The sequence below is a fragment of the Diabrotica virgifera genome, chromosome 5 (genome assembly GCF_917563875.1).
Source record: "Diabrotica virgifera virgifera chromosome 5, PGI_DIABVI_V3a".
Taxonomy (NCBI): domain Eukaryota; kingdom Metazoa; phylum Arthropoda; class Insecta; order Coleoptera; family Chrysomelidae; genus Diabrotica; species Diabrotica virgifera.
The window spans coordinates 17,616,969-17,641,331 of NC_065447.1; the positions used below are offsets into that span (position 1 = coordinate 17,616,969).

General features: G+C 34.2%; 2 protein-coding genes across 5 annotated transcripts in view; both read right to left on the reverse strand.

The window, feature by feature from the left end:
- Positions 1-24,363, reverse strand: part of LOC114332856 (uncharacterized) — a 348,079-nt gene that overhangs the window by 259,525 nt on the left and 64,191 nt on the right. The window lies entirely within an intron of this gene.
- On the reverse strand, positions 15,238-16,116 carry LOC114332458 (zinc finger and BTB domain-containing protein 40-like). Its single transcript, XM_028282257.2, has one exon. It carries the CDS (start codon positions 16,114-16,116, stop codon positions 15,238-15,240), a length of 879 nt encoding a protein of 292 aa, XP_028138058.2.

Here is a 24,363-nt window from a genome sequence, read left to right on the forward strand (position 1 = left end):
AGAAGAATTTAGATATTGCCTGTAAACATTTAATTACCTTTTCCAATTATTTTGAGCCGCACCTAATGATGCAGTATCAAAACTCTGAATTTATTTTAATAATTTCACATATGTCATCTTCATCATCATCAGTGTCTCTCAATCCACTGCTGGACATAGGCCTCCCTTGTTTGTCTCCAAAGTGTTCTATCTTGTGCTTGTACATCCCTAAATTTTACAGATATATCTTCTTCAAGTGCCATCTCCGCGACGGAGGTCGGCAATCATCATAGCTATTCGGAGTTTGGAGACGGCTGCTAAAGTTCATTTGATGTACATTCGTACGATGGTTGCGAAACCACGATATTCTGCGTCTTCCTATGCTTCTCTTTCCTTCAATCTTTCTCTGCATAATCAATTGGAGCAAGTTGTATCTCTCTCCACGTGTAATATGTCCGAGACTTCCATTTCTTTATTCATCTTTCTCAGAACCTCTTTGTTTGTGACGTGTTCTGTCCATGATATTTTCAGACTTCTTCTATATACACACATCACAGATGATTCCAGTGTTTTCATTGATGCCGCATTCAAGGTCTAAGCTTTCATTCCGTAAAACAGAGTCGAGAAAACGTAGCACCTAGGCAATCTTACTCTCAGCTCTAACTTTAGATCTCTTGTGCAGAGCACTTTTTTCATTTTGTTAAAATTTGTTAAAAGCATCTAGCTTTTGTTTCTATTCAATTTTAATCTCCTGGAAGTAATCATTTGTGGAGTTGATCATTGTTCCAAGATATGCATATTGGTCTACTCGTTCGACATTGGTTCAGTTTATGAGGAGATTCTCGTTATTTATTTGAGTTTTAGATATTCTCATAAATTTTGTCTTCTTGATGTTCATTGTTAGGTCGTATTCTTGGCTATATATCGCTATTCTGTTAACCAGCCTCTGAAGATCTTCAATATTTTCGGCTAAGACGACAGTATCATCCGCATGTCTAATGTTATTAATGGGAACTCCGTTCACCTTTATTCCAGCTGTTTCACCCTCGAGAGCTTGTTTAGGATCTCTTCGGAGTAGGCATTAAAGAAAACTGGCGACAATACGCATCCCTGTCTCACCCCACGTCTAATTTCAATTTCCTCTGACAGCTGTTCGTTAACACGTACTTTTGCTCGCTGCTTATAATATAAATTAGATATGATTCTGAGGTCATTGTAGTCTATCTTCTTTAATTTCAAAGCATTCATTAATTGTTCATGTCGTACTTTATCGAAAGCTGTATTATAGTCAATAAAACAGACATATATATCTTGATTGACATCTAGGCACCTTTGTATTAGGATATTAAGTAAGAAAAGAGCTTCACGCGTTCCTAGGCTTTTGCGAAATCCCAAATTGTGTATCATTAATATCTATGTCCAGTTTATGATATATTCGGTTATGGACGACTTCAGCACATGGAACATCAAGCTAATGGGTGCGGTAATCTGCGCATTCTCTTGCGTTTTTCTTCTTGTGAGACAAACAAAAATCGATGTTAACCAGTCTTTGGGTAATACGCCTGAGCTATAAATTTGGTTCAAGAGTATCACTAGAACATCAATGTGCTGTTCATCTATAATTTTTATTAATTCGATAGGAAGCATGTCAGGTCCAGGGATTTTTTTCCGTTCTTCATTGTTTTTAATGCGTGTGCTATTCCTTCTTTTGTGATATCTGGACCTATTTCTTCTGAAGTAAGTTCTATGTTTTCTAGGTCTCCTCTTTCATCATCGAACAGTTCATCTGTTCAACATGCAATGAAATTACGCTTTGCTGTTGCACTCGTTATTCTTTTGATAATATCATTGATATTTATATAGTAAACTAATTATATCATTATTTATTATACAGAAACTATTAACCAAGCTAAGCTTTTTGGTTGATTTTTCAAAGCAAAAGCTTCAGCCATTTTCCAACAAATGAGGACAATTAATATTTGACGTTGAAATCACTGATAAATAATTTACAACTCATAAACCTCATTATGGTGAACATAAGGCTGATAAATGGCTGGTCATACAAATAAGGCAACGATATCGAATTTTTATATATTAAGTTCACGAACCTATGTCATAACGATTTGTTGTGAAAACAGTAGAAAGCTAAAGTGAAACATAAATTCTTGGCTATTTGGTAAAACTACAAGGAATTTGTTATATTAACAACAGTTATATTATATTAATAGATAAGAATGAATGGACCGTGATAGTGTGACGTCAAAATGTCAAAAAGGTTTCCAAACACAACAAAGATGTGTCACTATTATACACGTGGTTTGTGTAATCATTTGTAATTTAATGAAGATTAAGAGGAGGTTGAAGAGGGCGAAACACATTTCTAAGAACTGGTGTTTGGATCTTTGATTCTATTCGAAAAATTTTTCCCAGCCAGAAATAGTGGATATGTGAGTTATTCGTAAGGGGATTTTTCCACATTCTCTATTTCATTTGTTTGATTTCGTACGAGTGGTCGTTAAACCAGTACCTGTGGATCTTTTGATCACTGAGTGTGTTTCAAAGATCTACATCTTTTGTTTTTTCATAAACATTATCTTACTTACTCTAAAGTAATTAGGGAATTAAAACTTGAGAGAAACTGTCATTTTCAGGTTGGGCGTAGATTTACGCTCCTGTTATGTCTATGTCTCGGATGTTGTTTTTTGATGGAATGTGTCTAAAGATATTCAACCTCTCATCTTTACCGATGAGCCCACGGAGGTTGAAGAGGGCGAAACACATTTCTAAGAATTGGTGTTTGGATCTTTGATTCTATTCGAAAAATTTTTCCCAGCCAGAAATAGTGGATGTGTGAGTTATTCGTAAGGGGATTTTTCCACATTCTCTATTTCATTTGTTTAATTTAATTTTGTTTTAAAATCATCTGCGTTTGATTAATTGGAATAATGGCAAAAAATAGTTAATTAAATTTAATGAAATTTTGAACGGTTTTAGAGATATTTTATATATTTTAGTACTTACAATATCAAATATGATATATAATCATTGTTTTTGAACATCAGTCTCTTTCGGAAACTTAAAAGACCAGCAAGTTCTCCTCTATGAGCAGTGGTAATAATCGGGTACCCAACACATTACCATTTTGCCACAAAAACCACGTGTGCCTGACAACTGTTTGCTTTGTTTGGAAACCTTTTTCAGAGTAGCCAACATTGATTTGACGTCACGACTATCACGGACCATTATGTATACTTGAGGACTGAATCGACGAGCCAATAGTAGTACTGCCACAATAATTATAAACCAATAATACAGTCTCAAAAAAGATATAATCAAATACGATCTTCCCCTTAACAAGGTTTTAGTTCAGTGTAATCGTCGAATAGGTTTTTTATTGTTCTTCTCTCAATACCATATCCATTACTGAACGAATATTGATTAGAATATCATAATTTTATTCACCGCAGCTCTGAAGAGACAACTCAGAAATCAGCAAATTCAACTACAACTGAGATCTAAAGTTTTTGATGCATGCATTATTCCGATATTAACATATAGGGCAAAAACATGGACAATCACAAAAAAGAATATGAACATACTAAGAGTCACTCAACATGCGAAGGGAAGAGCAATGCTAAACAAACACATGGATAAGACAAAAAACCAAAGTCACCGATGTGGTACAAAAATCAATAAAATTGAAATGGGAATACGCTGGACATGTAGCTAGGAGCGATCTAAACAAATGGCACAGAACAATTCGAACCTGGAGACCATACCAACACAAAAGACCCAGAGGTAGATCTCCTATGAGATGGACAGATGATCTGAAACGGACTGCCGGGAAAAATTGGCTACAAGTAGCGTACAACAAAAAACAATGGAAAGGAAGACTTGAAGAGGCTTATGTTCGGATGTGGACGTGAATGGCTAGACGAAGAAGAAGAAGCTCTAAAGAGGGACGACGAAGACTGATTAAACTACTCACGTAGGTTACGAAGCTATGAAGTTATTCTCAGATCGGCACCCCTCTCTCCACATATTTTGCCTTGAATAATAAGATGCTTCTTCTTATTAAAGTGTACCCTCCTCAATGGAGGTTGTCTACTACGATTGTAAACTCTTCTCTGTTTTCAGCTGTTCTTATTATCTGTTCAAAATTGAGCCCTGGCCATTGTCGGATGTTTCTTTGCCACTATATTATTTTCCTTCCCTAGATCTTTCCTTTCACTGCACTGAACTGAGGAACGCAGCATTGGAACGCAGGAGCAACGCGCCACCTATATAGAAACAAGAAACAGAATAAACTCGCAAATAAGAGCAATAAAAAGAGAGAATTGGTTCACAAGTGACATGGATCACGACATCTATAGCGCACAGAGAAAAGTTTGGAAAATGCTAAAAAACAGAAAAAAAACCAGTAACTGAATTTGTACAGACAAAGGGGATACCAACTGAGACATGGGAAAAATATTTAAGAGAACTCTACAAAGCCAACGCCAATGAAGAACACGATTACAAAACAGAAGACAGGTATATCACTAAAGAAACTGAAGTAGAAGCGAGAATGAAGATCTTAAAGAATAGATGATCGCCAGGTACTGATTGAATACCGAACGAACTGCTGAAATACGGCGGTCAGAAACTCACTAATTGTCTCACAACATTGTTTAACAAAATCTTAGACAGAGCAAAGATACCAGAAGATTGGCACACCAGTATCACAATACCAATTTTTAAGAAAGGACAAAGATCATGTCCGGACAACTACAGAGGAATAACTCTCTTAAATACGACAATGAAGTTATTCACAGGAATACTCAAGGATAAATTGGAATCGCAGATAAAGAACAGAAAAGAACAGCAAGGATTCAGAAAAGACAGGTCGACGACGGACACAATATTTGTCATGAAACAAGTGAAAGACAAGTCTATGGAATATAACAAACCTGCATATATTTGCTTCGTAGACCTAACGAAAGCATTTGACAGAGTCAGACTTAGCGATATAATAAAGAAAATTAAGCAAAAAAGGATACCGGCAAACATTGTTGAAGTCATAAAACAAATGAACAATAACAACACGACAAAAATGAAAACAAACGACACCACTACGGCCAACATACCAACACCAGGAGGAATCAGGCAGGGAGACATCCTCAGTCCATTTCTATTCAATATGCTCATGGAATCGCTACAACTAGTATAATGACTCGGCCACAGTAGAATCAGTAGAGTGTGCTATCCGGATGATGCAGCCCTGATTGCAGAGGACGAGGATGACCTACAGAGACAACTTTATCGATTCTATCAAGCATGTCGACGACTCAACATGAACATATCCACGCAGAAAACAAAATGCATTACCATTGCGAAAAACCCAATTAGATGCAAGCTCGTGGTAGAGGGGAAACCCATAGAACAGCTAAACCAGTTCAAATATCTAGGTGTAGAGTTATCAAGTTATCATGACCCAGTCAGAGGCCTAAGAGGACAAATTAACAAGGCCGCTGTCTTGTCCGGATGTTTGAGAGATGTGGTCTGGAATAACCCATATATCAGAATGGACAGCAAAGTTAGAATTTATAAAACTTGCATCAGACCTGTTATAACCTATGGCATTGAATCAAGAGAAGACACCAATAAAACCAAAAGCATGGCTACGAACAGACGAAATGAAGACACTAAGAGCAATAGCAGGGAAGACAAGAAAAGATAGAATACGAAACAACATTATCAGAGAACAATGTGGCGTGCAAGATGTAGTCAAATGGGGCAGACAAAGACAAAGAGAATGGTTCAGTCATGCAAAAAGAATAGAGGAGCACATAGTACCAATAATTGCGCTAGAAGGAAAACCAGCAGGCGAGCGTCCACCGGGGAGACCACCAAAAATGGAGAGAGAGCTGGCAGTCTACCTCTCAAGAAATACTTCAACGTCGGAATTACAGATCGACAGATTTACAAGAAGTATAAGAAGAAGAGGAAGATCTTTCCTTTCACTATTAGTTAAGCATATTGGTAGGTACTTTTTATTTTTCATTACGTGACCTATATATGACCATTTTCTAACGTTCACTCTGTTGAAAAGTTCTCTTTCCTTGCCTATTCTATGCAGCACTTCTTCGTTTGAGGTATGCGATATCCATGAAATTTTGTGGATTCTCCGGTAGATTCTCATTTCAAACGCCTCCAGTTTATTTACGGTTGATGTTTAAAGAGTCCATGTCTCTACTGTATAGAGAAGAGTCGACTAGACGTAGCATTTTGATAAAGGTAGTCGAGTTTCGAGTTTTATTCGAGAATCACAAAGCAGTTTTTGAGTTTTTCGAAGGATTTTCTGGCCTGTTCTATTCTCGATCTTTATGTCTAGTCTCAGAATTTAGACCGATTCAGGCCAATGTATCAATCGTTTAGGTCAAGATCTTTGCGATCCTGTAATATGTGCTCAGTAGATAATAGATAGGGCTTGCTCAGGCAGGCGCATCTTTATCTGTTCTGACAGTGAAGCAATGCTAAGAGCTTTGAAAGCGACCAAAATCATTGGATGCTAGAGAGCAGTGGCTGATGTTGCGCAGACTGATAGGGTTAACTTGCTCTGGGTACTAGGACACACAGTTGTGGAAGGAAACAAACGAGCTGACGACCTGGCAAGACATGGCTTATCCGCTCTGCCAGTGTGACCCGAAGTTGTAATTGGAGAGCCCTTCAGTACTGGTAGGGATAGTCTCTTTTGCGGAGGTTTCAGGGCTCCTTGGCCAGTTGTGGAGGTATAAGACAGGGTAGACTTGATATAATGAGGCCATATAAAAGTTTTACAGCCCAACTTCTCGTTCTAGACCAATGAAGATGCTGTCTGATGGCCATTATGCTTAAAGGCCACTGTACACTCAGACAGCACCTTTATCTGCTGGTATTGGCGAATAACCCACGACGCGATCTATGTGATGTGGAGGAGGAAACCTCACATGTCATCTAGAAGTGTCCGGCGCTGGCTTATCAGAGTTGGTAGACCCTGGGTTCGGCCTTTATGCAACCGAGCCAAATGAGATACCTAGTTAGTCCTAAAGAAACTTGTGACTTTCTGTGAGGGCACAAGGTTACTAAAGGATTAGATTGTCATAAATAAGTTGTTCATAATGCCTTTTGGATCCATATTAATTAAAACTCTGTTGTTTGGCTAACATTATATTTACATCTAACACACGGTATTAAACCATAATTGTTTACAATAACATCACCTTACCTATACCACTGCCAGACGTCCGGCTTGGAAAGCCTGCTGATTCTAGCAAATATGGGAGCCCGAAGCAGCCTGAGTCCAGAAACTTCTTACGGTCCTAGACTGCATGATAGAAGTGATCCAATTGACCTTCTTTAACAAGTTTAAGCGTCTAAAGTGGTCACAGATGGCCTCGATTCGCTCCTATGTATTATATCCACAACCAATGTCTCAGAATTTATGCAATAACCCTCGTATAAAACGATGGAACGACAACTTACTGAAGGCACATTGAAAAAACAGACAGAGTCGTGTCTATACAAAAAGAAGATGAAAAATATTACCCTCGTATAACCAAATACTTTCGCTCCATATTTATTCGCAATGAATAATCTGTATTTAATTTCATTCATGGTGTAGGTGGACAGCCAGTGCACTTTTTCAATGCTGTCTATAATTTGCAACCTTCGGTAGTCATCAATTGATGTGAAATGATTTCTATCGTTTCTGAATTCGAAGTAGAAAGTTCGGTTAAACAATGGGTTTGCAATAAGTAGCACAAAAAAAATTAATAAAACACGTTTTTAAGTGAATAAACAAAATAGTACTGGATCCTGGGTACCAAAAAAAAGTTTATTAATAGCAAGCTGAAAATTTGTTACTAGATTGTCTAGTCGGACAAACTTTTGAAAACTAGCAGGTTGTTTTAAGTTAATTCAATAGCATACTTTATATAATATATGTAAAATGTTTTTCCGACAAATATGTTGCTGCTTGCTTGCTTGGTAATTGTCCTTGCTTTATGCAATTTGGCCAGGTTGGCGGTCACGACGTTGACTGGCTCATGACCAAGTCGGGCCCGCCGAATATGTCTACTTCTTGATTTCTTAAAGTAACTTGGCTATGGTAATAACTTTGACTAAATATTTACTTTTTATACACAACCAATACTGTAGTAAGCGAACATGGGCGTTATGCAATAACAAACACAACCTATTAGTGTTCTATTAGTAATAAGCATGAATTAGAAATAAGGTGTAGCTAGTTGAGCATTATAGTTTTATTCTGTTTATGCTAAGAAACTTCATAATTGCTTTGATTGATTCTTCATCTACATACGTTATGTAAAATTGAATATATTGTTATCGGGATTGGAAGTCCTTTATTGGCATAAAAATTGTAGATATCCCAAATTGGAATGGATTTCATTCAAAAAATATGTGATTAAGATTTTCTATGGACCTACATTGGCAATAATAGGAATTGTATGCCAGGTTCATTCTATGCAAGTTTTCTTTTGTTAGACAGTGCCCTGTACGTAATCTAATAATTGTAGTGATGTATCTTCGATCTATGAATGGAAGAATGGCAAACCATTTATTTTTAGGAAAGGTAGGTTGTACTTTTCGGTATTGATAGTCTTTGGTTCTGATTAGGTTGTTCCATTTATTTCTGAATTCATCATACACTTTAGACTTAATGTTAGTATATAAGTCTTGGACATCGTGGGGCATGGCCATTGGTATGTTCAAATTTCTTCCTATATTTATATATTAGCTAGGGTGTCAGCTTCTTCGTTACCCGGGATATTTGAATATCCTGGTATCCATGTTAATCTGATGTCAAAGCCATTTCCAGTTGCATGAACTATAAGTCGTTTTGTTTCAATAGGCCAAAACTCTGATACATTTTTGACTGCACAACTGGTGATTTTTTCAATTGCACTGCTTGAATCAGAAAAAATTGTGCCAATTTAATTGCCTCATATATTCCTATGACCTTCGCTTTACATATGGAGAGGTGGTTTGGTAACTTTGAGCTGTATTTTATATTGATATCTGGTATACTGATTCCAAACCCTGTTGTAAGGTTTTTCTTCGATGCATCAGTGAATATAAAGGTATGGGTTTAAAAGGCGAAAGATTTATTCACTCTGAAGGGAAACCAGAGTTGACAAATATGTTTTGTATTTTAATAAGTACAACACGTAGAACATGTCAAATGGCAGGAATAATGTTGGTGATAAATAGCAGTCTGATTTTTGTATGAGTGTTTAATGAAAGGGTAACAAATACATCTGTCCGACAAAATACATGGGACGTTTTCTTCGTTACCCGGGATATTTGAATGTCCTGGTATCCATGCTAATCTGATGTCAAAGCCATTTCCAGTTGCATGAAATATAAGTCTTTTTGTTTCACTATGCCAACACTCTGATACATTTTTGACTGCACAACTGGTGATTTTTTCAATTGCACTGCATGAATCAGAAAAAATTATTATTCTGAGTAAGTTTTTCCTAAGTGCCAATTTAATTGCCTCATATATTCCTATGACCTTCGCTTTACATATGGAGAGGTGGTTTGGTAACTTTGAGCTGTATTTTATATTGATATCTGGTATACTGATTCCAAACCCTGTTGTAAGGTTTTTCTTCGATGCATCAGTGAATATAAAGGTATGGGTTTAAAAGGCGAAAGATTTATTCACTCTGAAGGGAAACCAGAGTTGACAAATATGTTGGGTGTTTTAATAAGTACAACACGTAGAACATGTCAAATGGCAGGAATAATGTTGGTGATAAATAGCAGTCTGATTTTTGTATGAGTGTTTAATGAAAGGGTAACAAATACATCTGTCCGACAAAATACATGGGACGTTTTCTTCGTTACCCGGGATATTTGAATGTCCTGGTATCCATGCTAATCTGATGTCAAAGCCATTTCCAGTTGCATGAAATATAAGTCTTTTTGTTTCACTATGCCAACACTCTGATACATTTTTGACTGCACAACTGGTGATTTTTTCAATTGCACTGCATGAATCAGAAAAAAATATTATTCTGAGTAAGTTTTTCCTAAGTGCTAATTTAATTGCCTCATAGATTCCTATGACTCCGGCTTTACATATGGAGAGGTGGTTTGGTAACTTTGAGCTGCATTTTATGTTGATATCTGGTATACTGATGCCAAACCCTGTTGTAAGGTCTTTCTTCGATGCATCAGTGAATATAAAGGTATGGGTTTAAAAGGCGAAAGATTTATTCGCTCTGAAGGGAAACCAGAGTTGACAAATATGTTGGGCATTTTAATAAGTACAACACGTAGAACATGTCAAATGGCAGGAATTATGTTGGTGATAAATAGCAGTCTGAATTTTGCATGAGAGTTTAATGAAAGAGTAACAAACAATTGGAAGTTCTGTCCGACAAAATACATAAGACGTTTTCGTAGTCTGACGTTCGAAACCTGTAACCTGTTCCACAATTAAAACTTCCCCTGTTCCAAAGTACCCATACATCAAAGTTTGTCCGACTAGACACCGTTAACCTATTAACAAATTTTCAGTTTGCTATTAATAAACTTTTTTGGTACGCGCGATCCAGGCCTAAAATACGTTGAAAATAGTTGCTAATTGGTTGTTAATGAAATGGGTAATTAAAATCTATTTCCTTTTTTTCTCAGCACTGAAATTCCATATTAGCGGAAAGTGATTGAAATATGCAAATTTTAAAATGTTTTAATTTACATATATTACAGGAAAAGACAGATGGTGAGACGAGTTTTTAGAGGTACAAATGAAGCATAACAACAAATTAATCAAACTTTAATGCACAAGTACATACAGTTGTTCCAATGGATATTTGCACAAACGTAATGATTGATTTGCAAACAAGTTAAATCAAAACATTAAGTTACACGTTCGTCAGCATGTACTACTGTTAATGTAATTATTAAGAAATGGCTATTATTGCGGTGGACGTATTTTATAAAGTTATTTTATTGAAGTGTTTGATCTTTTTTCACTATTGAGGATATTGATGGACTCATTTTTAAACACAACAAATGAGCCAATATCACTGAAAATGATAAACGTCAAAATTCTTCGTAAATAAATATATTAGAGACATGCCGTATCGCTTATCATTGTTTAACTTATTGTGGTTTCTATGGACAAGCAGCTTAATTTTGCGATATGAGTTTCTGTGAGTAAAAAAGAGATGCATGTGCAAACATCCATTGGAACAACTCTATATAATCTTCCTCATCTTGACAAAATGCACAGCAAGTAAAGATGTTAAAAACCTTATAGTGAAGTAAAAAACCTCTTGTGTAAAATGGTATTTTATTAAGAATTTTAAAATACATATATCCAAATTGAATTATAAAGCTTCAGAATGATTTCAGTCCAATCAGACCATCCTCAATGATAAATGTTTCTGCAGCAATTTAAGCTAGTCACATAGCGAAGTCTGACGATTCTTAAATTACACAATTAAAGTAATATATTTTATTACTATTATGACACTAGATCGATGTTAAAGGAGTTCATTTTTAAGCTCCGGACTCCACTTGCGATTTGTAGTCGCGCGATTGTTTTGTCACGAAGATTGAACATTGTTTCAAATACAAGTCAATCCATTTGCGACTAAATAATCATGAATTGACTTGTATTTGAAACAATGTGTTCAATTTTAGCGACAAAACAATCGCGCGACTAGAAATCGCTAAGGGAAGAATGCAGAGTACCCCTCCAAAAAACTGACATAGTCCAATGATTGATAAGAACCAACGCAAAGCTGTTGAGTACATATTAACAATAACTTAGTTTTTTGAATTTTTCGTTGAGTTATGTAAAAAAAAGTAGAAATACAAAAGTTTTAGAACTTTTTTTCATAGTACTTACTCTTAAAAACCCAAAATTTATAAAAATACTAAAATTTTTTGAATACATTTTTATCATTTTCAAAGACTCCGGCCCTGGCCTATATAAGTTGTGTCATAATAATTATTTTCCATGGAAATTTTCACATTACGGGAAATTTAAATTATCTCCTAATAACGATACAAATTAACTTTTAAATTTTTCCAAATTAAGTAGGTATGTAATAATAAGAAAATATCCCTAACGGCTAGAAAGAAAAATAACAAAAACAACAAGGTTTTTAAACAAACAAAGAATCATTTTCGAATATCAATAAGCGTGAAGGTAATTAAAGAAGATTAAAAACAACTTAAAAAATAAATATTAATAAAACATCAAATGCTACCGAAATAAACGCACCGGCAAAATTAACCGCCCACCTTAAAAATGGGTCATTTTTGATGTCCTGTTGTACGATTTATCTGATTTTTTAATATGTTATAGCCTAATTCTTTGACAATATCGCTTTAATAATATCGTTGCTAAACAGGTAAGTTTTCATTGTTTACCTGGTGTACAAATCAAACTGTGTATTTTTCTCAAAGTTCGCATCACCCTGTGGAATATTCTAGCATTTATAAAATACTGAAATTAAAACATTAAAACCCAACTATAGCCTCATTAGGCTTTAGCCTAATGATAACGATATCTAATGTTAGGTACTTTAACAACTAGCCATGTTTTTCATCAATACACGGAGTTATTAAATAAGTATGGCAAACTTTATGGGATAATTCTGCATGAAAAAATAATGACAGTTTGCTTTATAAACTTATGTCCGCAAATGCCTCGTTTCCTACATAGGGGGTGTTGCAATTTTTCTTACAAACTGACGATTTATTTATTGCTCTAAAGCCGGTTGAGATATGTAAACGAAATTTAGTAGGTTTTAAGACGTAGTTATTGCGCATTTTTTGACACACAATTAAGAATTTCATACGGGTCTTATTATCTGTATGTACGCCAATGGTAAATATTAAATTCTTAATTGAATGCTAAAAAATGCGCAATAACTACGTCTTAAAACCCCCAAATTCCATTTGAATATCTCAACCGGTTTTAAAGCAATAAATAAATCGTCAGTTTGTAAGAAAAATGTCAACACCCCCTATCTCAGAATCATTTGCTGACATACGTTTATAAAGCAAACTGTCATTATTTTTCTCATTCAGAATTACCCCTTAAAGTTTGACATACTTATTTAAAAACACCCTGTATTGATGAAAAACATAGCTAGTTGTTAAAGTACGTAACTTTTTTATGATCCAACAAAAGCGAATGAATCAATAAACAGAATTTTGAGAAGACATGAGGCTATAGTTGGGTTTTGATTTCAGTATTTTATAAATGCTAGAATATTCCACAGGGTGATGCGAACTTTGAGAAAAAAAAAACAGTTTGATTGGTACACCCGGTATACAACGAAAATTTACATGTTTAGCAACAATATTATTACAGCGATATTGTTAAAGAATAAGGATATAACATATTAAAAAAAATCACTTAAAGGGGTGGGTACGTATTTTCGGCTGCAATGCTATTCAAATGGGGATTCATTTTTTTCGAATCATGAGAAAACTAACAAGTATTTTTGAAAAATGTATACGCAGAATGAAAGATTACGTTATTAGCGAGGGCCGAAAGTCCCTGAGAACTTCTATTATTTTTATTTTAATAAGTTACAGGGGTGAAAAGCTTAGAGAAAATTTAGTGTGATTTTTAATTTCAAATATCTGATTCAAAATAAACTTTTTATTTATTCTAGTGGACTTTCGGCCCTCGGTATTAATTTAGTCCTTCATTCTGCGTTTAAATTTTTCAAAAATATTTATTGTTTTTTTTCAGGATTCGAAAAAAATGAACACAATGTCCGTGGTAATATTTTCCAAATATATATTTGTCTTACAACGCACTCAGTCGAATAGAATATTGTCAGCATATTGTCACTCAGACAGTGACAATCAGTGACAATTTTAAATATTTGACATGGCATCGGGAATATTTTGAGTTGTTGATTAAATAATATTTATATAAAGTGTATTTGATAAATAATTGATTTAAGACGTGAACTATTTATTGTGTATTATTTGTGGAAGAATTTGTGCAGAGAATACATCAGGATAATATTATTCTGTGATCCAAGTATTTTGTTGTTAAAGATGTTCAAAATTGTAAGCGTTCCATAGTAACAATATATTATTAAAAAATCACTGTAACACTTTTCCTCTTTTCTCAATTGAGTATTAGTTTTTATTGCAGATATAAATTATTACAATCACTGAATACATAGTTAGTGAAAAAATTATCACATGTATTAACTGAATTAATAATTTGCAATTATACAAATATACTGAATTCGCTCTACCGAGATTCACTTTGACACATTCGGAATAGGAAACATACAACACCAAAATTCCTACCTCACATTATTAACTGCTAAAATCAACTTAGTCTTTCATAAAAAAAGAAGAATTATTAGAAATAGTGGGAGTGCCTAATAATCTCATAAAATTTTGTGGAGTTCATTTCTACAAAATATTTTTATTTTGTACAATAAATAATTTTGTCATTTGTTATCAATACATTATAATGGTGTAAATAAATAATTATTGATTGGCGTAAGGTTTATGTTATTTTTATGTCTGTTTACTATTAATAATATTGGCTATGAACAGGTGCGTTGGTTGTGAAGTAATTTCCAGTCACTTCTGACAACTGAACTTCCCAAAAACGAAATTACTAACGTCAGTGTCAAAGTGAATCTCGATAGAGCGAATTCAGCATACCAGTTATCCAAGAACATTCAAAAGCCATCTCTTTAAAGTTAATGATGACATTTTCAAGCAGAATGGCATTCTAGTAATGTTTACATATCCATACCAGTATGAATTTTACTACACGTAATTTGCCGTGTAAAGACAGAAAAAGTAGGGATAGCCGTAAAATATTTGCGAATTATTTACCGATGACCTTAACTCAGAAAACAGGTTTAGGAAATTTGAGACATCAAAAATGAACGATTTTTAAACTGGGCGGTTAATTGTGTATAATACTGTATAATAAAAAAAATAAATGGATAAGGTGTATGCCCAAAGATGGAATGTAAAAATTAATCCATAAAAAATAAGAAGAAATACTATAGATGATATAAATGATGTTCCATTCAATATTTTGAAAATCTAATTTATACGTTTTGATTTACTCTATAGAAAAGAAGATTATTTATTTATAATATTTTATGGTTATTAACAATTTTAAATAAAATAGAGCATATTACAAAGAAAGTAAAAATAATAATAGGATAATAAGAATATGTTAATAATAAAATTAAACTATTGTCTCTTTAAATTATGTTCCTTGGAATGCTTCTCTAGCTCTTTATGTGTTGGAAAATACAAAGTACAATCATGGCAATCAAATGTTACATATATACATCCTTGGTGAAAATTTTTCTCTTCTAAAGATTTAAGTGGTTGTTTACACCTTCCACACGCAAATTTATGTTGGTCTTCAATATGCTCCAGTAGATTCTGCTCTTTTCCGAATAATATATCGCAATATGGACATTCAATCGTCAGATGTACATTTTTATAGTGAAAATTTCTGACTTCAATGGATTTAAACGATTTTTCACAATCCGGGCAATAAAAACAATGTTTGAGGTTAATATGCTGATCTAATTCTTTATCTGACCTGAAATAACTATCGCAATGTTCACACTGCACTGAATGTACGTATCTAACGTGAGCATTTGCCTGCTTAATTGATGTAAAAGATTTGTCACAAAATGAGCATTCAATGTGATGTTTGGCTTTAAGATGCTTATCTAACTCTTTGTCTGACCTGAAGAAAATACCGCAATGTTGACATTCCACTGTTAGATGCACGTATTTATCGTGAAACTTTAGATCATCAATGGATATAAAAGATTTATCACAGAATGAGCATTCAAGGCAATGTTTTGCTTTAATATGCAGCTGAAGTTGCTCTTCTGATCTGTAAGATGTAGTACAATGTTCACACTTGACTCTTACAAAATGTACTTTGTTATCGTGAGACTCTATTCCTTCCACAGTTATAAACGATTTATTACAATATTTACATTCAAAATTGTGTTGGATTGTAACATGTTTCTGGACATCAACAAAACGCTTATCGAGTTTTATATCGCACTTTGCACAAAAATTATTAGAAACAGGAACACTATACATTTTAACTATTATCCTTGTAGTATCTCTATGAAAACCTAAGAAACTACCTAATACTTTTTACTAAAATTTATAATTACACTAAAAATGGATGAAACAAATAATATACTTAAGCCGCGTCCGCACTGGTAAAAATTTGTAACGAAACAGGATCTCGATTTTTGACCCCTCGCTTCGTTATCGAACGTGTTCGCTTCGTATCTGTTTAGTGTGCAGATAGCGAGTGATCGATAACGAAGCGAAGGGTCAAAATCGGGGTCCTGCTGTTCGTCTCAAATACACTTCTCCAAAAAATTAACGCACCACCAGGCGCGGATCCAAGGGGGGTCAATGGTGTCAATTGCCCCATCCTTGAGACTTCGCCTGGTGTCGCCTTTTTTTAAGAAAGAAATAATTACGATTGAAAATAAATAGTGAGTTTTGTGTCCTGTTGACAACTGAATAACGGAATGAAATATAAAACAGAATTCCTTCTCCAAAGTACGTGTTCTCGGTCTTACTCTATGGTGTCGAGTCTTGGACTGTGAATAAAATCGATCTACTTACCTAAATCGCCTTGAGGCTTTCGAAAGGTGGTTCTGTAGAAGAATTTTAAAAGTATCTTGGGTGAAGAAGATTCGAAACTCCACAATACTAGAACGTCTCAGCAAGACGACTAAGATTATAAAAGGCATCAAGAAGAGAAAAGTGCAGTATTTTGGACATGTAATAAAGAAGTTTCAAATATAGGTTTCTACAAAATATTATGCAAGTGAAAATAGAAGGCAAACGCAGTCCAGGACGAAAAAGCACTTCGTGGTTGATTTAGAGTGGCAGTGAATAAAATTAAGATAGCTATGATAGTAACCAACGTTCTGAAAGGACATGGTACATGAAGAAAAATAAAGTAACAGCCCATACCGAAAAAGAATCCTGTGTACGCGAGTGACGAGAAAATTTTTATTTCATTGCCCCCTCCTTGCAAGGTTGCTGGATCCGCCGTTGCGCACCACAATTAAGGATTTTATATTCACCATTGGACATTCATGTGGATAGATAGATAGATAGACATTTATTGTTTTTAAAAACTACAGTTTTATAACAATGAATTTAGTAAGTATATGTTATAATAACTAGTCTAGTACATAAGTAATAATAAATAGTCTAGTACATAAGTAATAATAAATTTAACAAAAAGTTATGCGCTATCACTAACTGAAATTGAGCACTGAAATACGAAGATATATTTCGAATATAAAGTGACAGTGCTACGACAAGAAGAGAAAAGGAGACCAAGAGAAAGAATTGCAACGGGCTTTCAACAAAAGTGGAAAAATAGGCAGATCTCCTACCTGTAGAAGGGAGAAAATGGAAGAAAATGTACAAAAAATTATGGAAATGATGGCAGGAGTAAGTTAAAGATCGAAGAACAATCAAGAGAACTCAGCGAGATTCGCAGAGAACAGAAATAATATAGAGAAGAAATAAGAGACTTAAGACAAGAGAATATAACATTAAAACAAGAAAACACAAAACTAAAACAGGGACTTTTTCAAATAGAGAAAAAGCTGGAAAGTTTGGAAAATGAAAAAAGGCGAAAAAATGGTTATACAAGGTTTGGACATAGATACAAATGCCCCATATATTCTAAAACATGCCACATTGGTATGATGAATAATGTCAAGAAGTATCAGAGGTAATAAGGAAGGTGAGATCCAAAAATCTCACTAATATCGAAGATAGCAGTAGAGAAGAATACAGAGAATTGAAAAAAGCATGAAAAGAAGCAAAACGAGAACATACTGAAAGAAATAGAAAAAAAAATTCCAAAAAAATGAAATAAGATCATTCTACCAGGAAGCAAACAAAAATGAAAAGAGGATATCAGAAAAACAACCCATACATGAGGATACTGCTAAATAAACCGGAAAAAATAATAAAAAACTGGCAAAACTATTTCACAGAACTGCTAAATAAGAGCAAAGTACAAAAGGAAACAAACCATGAAATTGAAGATGGCACATCCTTGACAGTTCCAAAATTTTGAATTCCAATTCCTTGAAAAAGAATTTTGAATGATTTTTATCCAGGTACAGATGAGTTTGCGCCATATACAGCAGGCTTTGAAGTTTTGAGTCCCATTTCACGTCTAGGCGATTCCTTTTCCTCTCTACCACGTTTGGTTGTTCCTCTGGTAGTAATTCTTGGTATTTTGTTTATGTATCTAATCGTTAAGTTTTTCTCCCCATTATCTATACGACTTTGCAGCTCTGTTCGTAATTCAGCCATATATTTTGACTGGCAGGGTGTCAAATCTTGTTTTATATATATGTTGGAGTTTGAGTTTGGATTTAGTTTAGATTTATTTTTAAGAACAAAAAGGACATCTTTACTGGACATCATAGTGATTTTCAGCGGCCTTGGTTTCATATCTTGGCGAGGATAGCCAAGCCGGCGATGCGAAGCTATTTGTAAGTTAGGAGCTACCTGCTTTAATATTTGTTGTGCATTAACTTCATCGGATTCTGTATTATTTTCTGGAACACCCATCAGCAAAACATTTTTTCCCTTTGTTTCCTATCAACCAGCTCTATAAGGATATTTTCGGGAGGAGTAGATTCCATTTTTTGGATTTTAATTTTTAGTTGTTCGTTTTCTCTTCTTAGAACTGCTATTTCTGAGATGCAAGCGTCAATTTTTGTCGACTGAGAATTTACTAAATTATGTAAATCAGACATTTGAGTGTTACATGTAGCAATAGCGTTACTCAAATTAGAAAGCTAGGCCATAATTGCGTTGAAGTGCATTGTGCTAGCATCTGTTTCTGTGGTACAATTTTGACACTTCCATATCAACAAGGTTGTAGGTGAAAAATTTAAGGGTTGGGGTTGAGTACAAACACCGTGCCATGTTGTTTTACATCCAGAACATTCCAGTTTGCTACAATCTGTCGGTGTTATAATTTTACGGCATGCCTGACAATTTAAATCCATTATAATAATATTAACCGTACTATTGTAGGTACCACTAATTGCTTAACTTTTTGTGTAAGGCAATATTCAAGTTTCGATTAAGTAGATCGATGAAATGTAAATTGTATTTCTTGTTTATAAATTAAGTTTTTCTACTTACAGTTGTATTTATAGTAAAACCTGTTCAATTTTTATCTTACATTGTTTGAATTCACAAGCGACTATTAAACGATGTTATCTCTACGGCTGCTAGAACTAAACTATTGGACATTCATGTGGACGTGTTCGTCGCATAAATTGGATGCAAGAATCTTCGACGCACACGCTCCGTCGGTTGTCGGTTTTTGAGAGAAGATCAAAGGATTTGCGTCGCATACGGTTTGCAGTGTGTATGCTGCATTACTTACTCCACGCAATCTGAGCAGGCGCGCACAACGAACGATAAACAAATTTTCGGTCGTCGAGCAGTTAAATCTGCGACGCAAATTCTTGCGACGAACCATTAATTCAATACGCACGTAAAAATTATCAGTGAGGACGCGGCTTTATATGACTATATTTGTCAGACTTCGACGAAACGGCCGTATTTGATTCTCTTCTACTTTAATTGGTATTTAATGTTCTGAAAAAATTACTGTTGTATTTTTAAACATTCAAGTCACTGATAAATATTGATTCCTGTATCTTCTTATCAGGCCAGTAAATAAATTCAAGTTAATAAGTAAAATAGTCCGGGAATTCTCGGTAAAAATGAGTAAAATGTTTTTGGTGTTTTGTTTTTTGGTGTTGGTTTGGAACCTTTAGCCACGTAATTACATATAAATATTAGTATTGGACGAAAACTGAATAACAGCTGAGATACTCAAAGAAATGGGAGAATTAAGGACTGAAGTAATGCTTAGAATTTACAATGAGATCTGGAATACCGGAAAATAGCCAAATGACTGGGGTAAACTCACATTTATTCCGATACCTATATGAAAAAAGGTTCATCGACAGATTACAGGCCGTAATTACGGTACAGTAGCATTGATATATCATGCGAGCAACTTATCGAGTACTTGTAACCATCATTAGTGAAAGATTAAAATTAATTCTCTTACAACAAATTCTCCAAAAACAATGCGGATTAGTCCTAGGTAGAGGAAGAAGCGAACACATTCTTAATATTCGTCAAATTACCGAAAAATCTAGAGCAGTGGTTCCCAAACTGGGGGCTGCGCCCCCCCTGGGGGGCGTAAGGACATATCAGGGGGGCGCGAGACCAGTTGTACATTAAATTAAATTTAGTTATTTTTCTAAAATTCAAAATTAACCGCTTGCTTGTTAAACTGTATCTGGTAACGCAGAGTAAGCAAAAGTTATCTCAAATACCTCTTTTTGACAACACTGAAACGCCGCATTGATGATATGACCGAAGACATACAAAACCAGGTAGTTGATGCAGTAAAATAATCGCCATTTTTTACTATTCAATTAGACGAGAGTACTGACATAGATGTTATCAGTTAATTGTTTATGTTCGGTATATTCAAAACGAAAGAATGAAAGACGAGCTACTCTTTTCTACAGAGTTGGAAACTGGAGACCACGGCAAAAGCTATTAATGTTATGAAAGCAGTGAGAGAGTTTTTTGACAAATATGAACTCTCTTGGGAAAAACTGATCAGTTTATGTACAGATGGCGCACCTTCATTGCTTGGTTTTCGCTCAGGCTATTTGCAATGCATTGTTTTATACATCGACAAGCCTTGGCAGCAAAAACCCTTCCAAACGAACTTATGGCTGTCTTAAAGTTGTTTATTAAAGTAGTGAAGTACATAAAAAAACAGTGCGTTGAATACTCGACTGTTAAAAACTCTTTGTGAAGATTTAGAAAGTGATCACAAAACACTGCTACTTCATATTCATACAGAAGTACGATGGCTCTCAAAAGGAAACACGTTGGCAAGATTATTTGACCTTTCAGATGAAGTCAGTGGCGGCTCGTGACCTCAGTATGCGGGTAGGCTACACATATACTTCAGGTAGGCGACAAAAAATATCCTACAATTTGTAATACATTTTGAGCCGTCTTGCAATACTAAATGTAATCTATGAGCGCAACAATGTGTAAAAATTGCTTTTGGAGCATCTACTTTAATTTTTGATTGTAATCCGTTTAAAGAGCCAGCCATTACACTTGCACCATCGTAAAATTGAGCAATTAATTTATTTTTGTAATCATATGGCTCAAGCACGTTTGAAATTAAACTATATAGAGCGTCTGCAGATCTATTCTCGCTAAGATCAAAAAACCCTAAAAATCTTTCTGTTACCTGGCCAACTTTGTTATCAAAACGGATTGTTAAAGTACACTGTGATTTTTCGGTTATATCAGTAGTATCGTCCGCTAGTATAGAAAAAAATTGACTTTCATTAATTTCTGTTGAAATTTAATTTTTTACGTAATCGGCAAGGCAATCTATTAAATCATTTTGTATTGTTTTTGACAAACCCGTGAACACCCCTTCTATTTTTTAACATGATCCTGGATTTCCTGATCGCGTTTAACTACTAAATTAAAAATTTCTTTAAAATTACCCATGTTTGAAGAATAATGGCTCTCATCACGACCGCGAAATGCAAGTTCTTGTTTTACTAACAGAATTGTAACATCAATTTCTTCAACTTCTTCAATCTTTTTCAACTTCATTATATATCTTATTAGATAAAGAAATTTGTCCAGCTAAAGCACTGTCAATAGTTTGTTTATTTTTTTCTAACCGTTTTAAACCTAAGCAATTGCTTAAATGTTCTTTCGAAGATTCATGTTTTTTCACACTAGCTGATAAATTTTTCAAATATGAATATCCCTGACTCACCCAAACATTTTGCTTCAAATTTGAGAGCAACAGATAAGGCCAACAGAAAAGTGAATTTTTAAAATAACTTCCGCTTAGCCATTTATGATTTTGATACCATATTGTTTTAAACGATCTCGAAAATGGTCGATTGCCTTTTGTCTTATCTGTGGATAAAATTGTTAAATTTGGTAAAGGCCGGCCCATTGAAATAATTTCTGATCTTTCTTGATTTTGGCGCCTTGAAAAAGGCGTCTCGATCAAACTGCATATTACATCGTTTAAAATATTCATATTCGATGACTAAAGTTTTTCCACCAATAAAACTAACACACCTACGTTTCAACAACGTCAAATATTACTTATTTTATTTATGTATCAAATAATAATTTACTCTTCGAATAAATTGATAAGTTAACAATTAACCTCGCTTTAAATTTTTAATTATCTATATAATCTAATAACACAATTCGTCAGTTTAACTTTAAATTATCCAAATTGTATTGAAACACAATAAAAATATAATGGACGACTGACAAATAACTATTCACAGATTTATTTGTCGTTAGTGAATTATTACTAAATTAATATAAAATTAAAATGCCCTTCAATAGACCGATCTCAAATGTACCTGTTTATTATTCAGTTTTCATAAACAAATTTAAATTGTCTTACCTAGTTTTATTCAATACTTAACCTACTAATAACAGCCAAAATCAAAAAACAATTATTTAAGACAGTTTCACAAGACACAAGAGAAGCAACTGATAAAATTTTGTAGGTCCTGCTATAAGACTCTGTGCCTATCCGCCCTTTCAAAATCGTAGAATACGGTCGCTACCAGCCGACCTGCAGCAGGCCTGCTCGCGTAAACAGAGAGAGATCGCACGCCAATTCGGTGTTGGCGTCGTTCTATTTCAGGCTACGTTTTCAAATGCCTGACCAAGGAAGAATATAGAATCTTATACAGTACTACTGATACTACAAGGAGCGTACAATAATTATAACTACGGAGAAAATTTTTTGGATATTTTTAAAAATAATTTGGATAATTTTTGCTATTTTATTGTAGGTATTGTGTCAAAATTTATAAATTACAATTTTGAAATAAGTAATTTATATTAATAATTTATATTATTGTACTACATTTGAAGAGGGTAGGCGGCGCCTACCTTGCCTACCCCGACGGGCTGGCCATGGATGAAGTAATCACCTTGGAACATCAAAAGCAAAATGAGCTAAACATGGCCTTCAAAAACATTGTACCAAGTAATATTGGCTTATTTGTCAGACATATTTGACTCGTTGAACAGCCTTAACTTAAACTGCAGGGTGGAGACTCAAATATAGTAGATACTCATTGTTATGGAGGCTTAGTTACTCAACTTTAGAGGCGTAAAATATCAGCAAACCCCTGAAATTATTCAAATTTATCTACAGTAGAGCCAATCTCAGAAGAAACACGCTTCAAGGACATTTATGAAGGATCAAGTTTGAAAATCCAAATATCAAACCATTTGGAGAGCATAATTAAAAAGTTCCAGAAATACTTCCCAAACACTTGTGACAATTTTATTTACAGAATGTCAACTGATCCATTCCATGTCAACATAGACTCCCTCCCTGAATCACTTCAAGAAGATGCTTTGCAAATAAATCCAAATGGTTTTTTGTATGATTCCTCTGCCTAATACTTTGTTATAATGGACAAACCTTCATTTTGGTTAAAATATTTCAAAGTGTATCTTAGTGTATCACGGGAAGCTCTTCATTTATATTTGCCTTTTTCAACACTTCTGGCAATTAAAACAAAGTATCGGAATAAACTTGATGTTGCTAGTGACTTGTGCTGTGCACTTACTCAAACTCAGCCACGAATAGGCATACTAGTAAATAAAATGCAAGCACATCCATCTCACTAACCAACATAATCTATTTTTCTTTTATTAATAATTTTTGTATTTTATGGAAACTGATATTGTTGTATCTTGTAGCAGAATAAATAAATGTTTTGTTTTCAAGCTAATACTTATTTGTTTTTTTTTGTTCCTATTTACCTATTTACCTATTTACCTATTTCCTTTTGTTCCTATTAACAATATAATAAATAAATTGGTTCATTTTTAAATCATAAAATAATTTATCTATAACCTACTTAAGACATTGATCCTAGTTGTCTTAAAAATATTTCACAGATGTCCGTATTTACTAATAATACATATTGGTTCACAAAATAATCTTTTCAAATACCACTCGTCCTCCAAATTTTGCTTGATAAATTTTTTCGTTTTCATACTTAAACTTCTTTATTTAGGGTAAAATCACTCAAACAAACCGAAATGGATAAAATCACTCGTCCTTCGGACTCGTGATTTTATCATTCGGTTTGTTTTCGTAATTTTACCAAATAAAGAAGTTTTCGTGAAAACAAAAAAATTTATCGATAAAATTTAGAG

What these genes read in the sequence shown, in the direction of transcription:
- LOC114332458 (XM_028282257.2), bottom strand. Translation starts at nt 16,116, where the DNA reads ATGTATAGTGTTCCTGTTTCTAATAATTTTTGTGCAAAGTGCGATATA.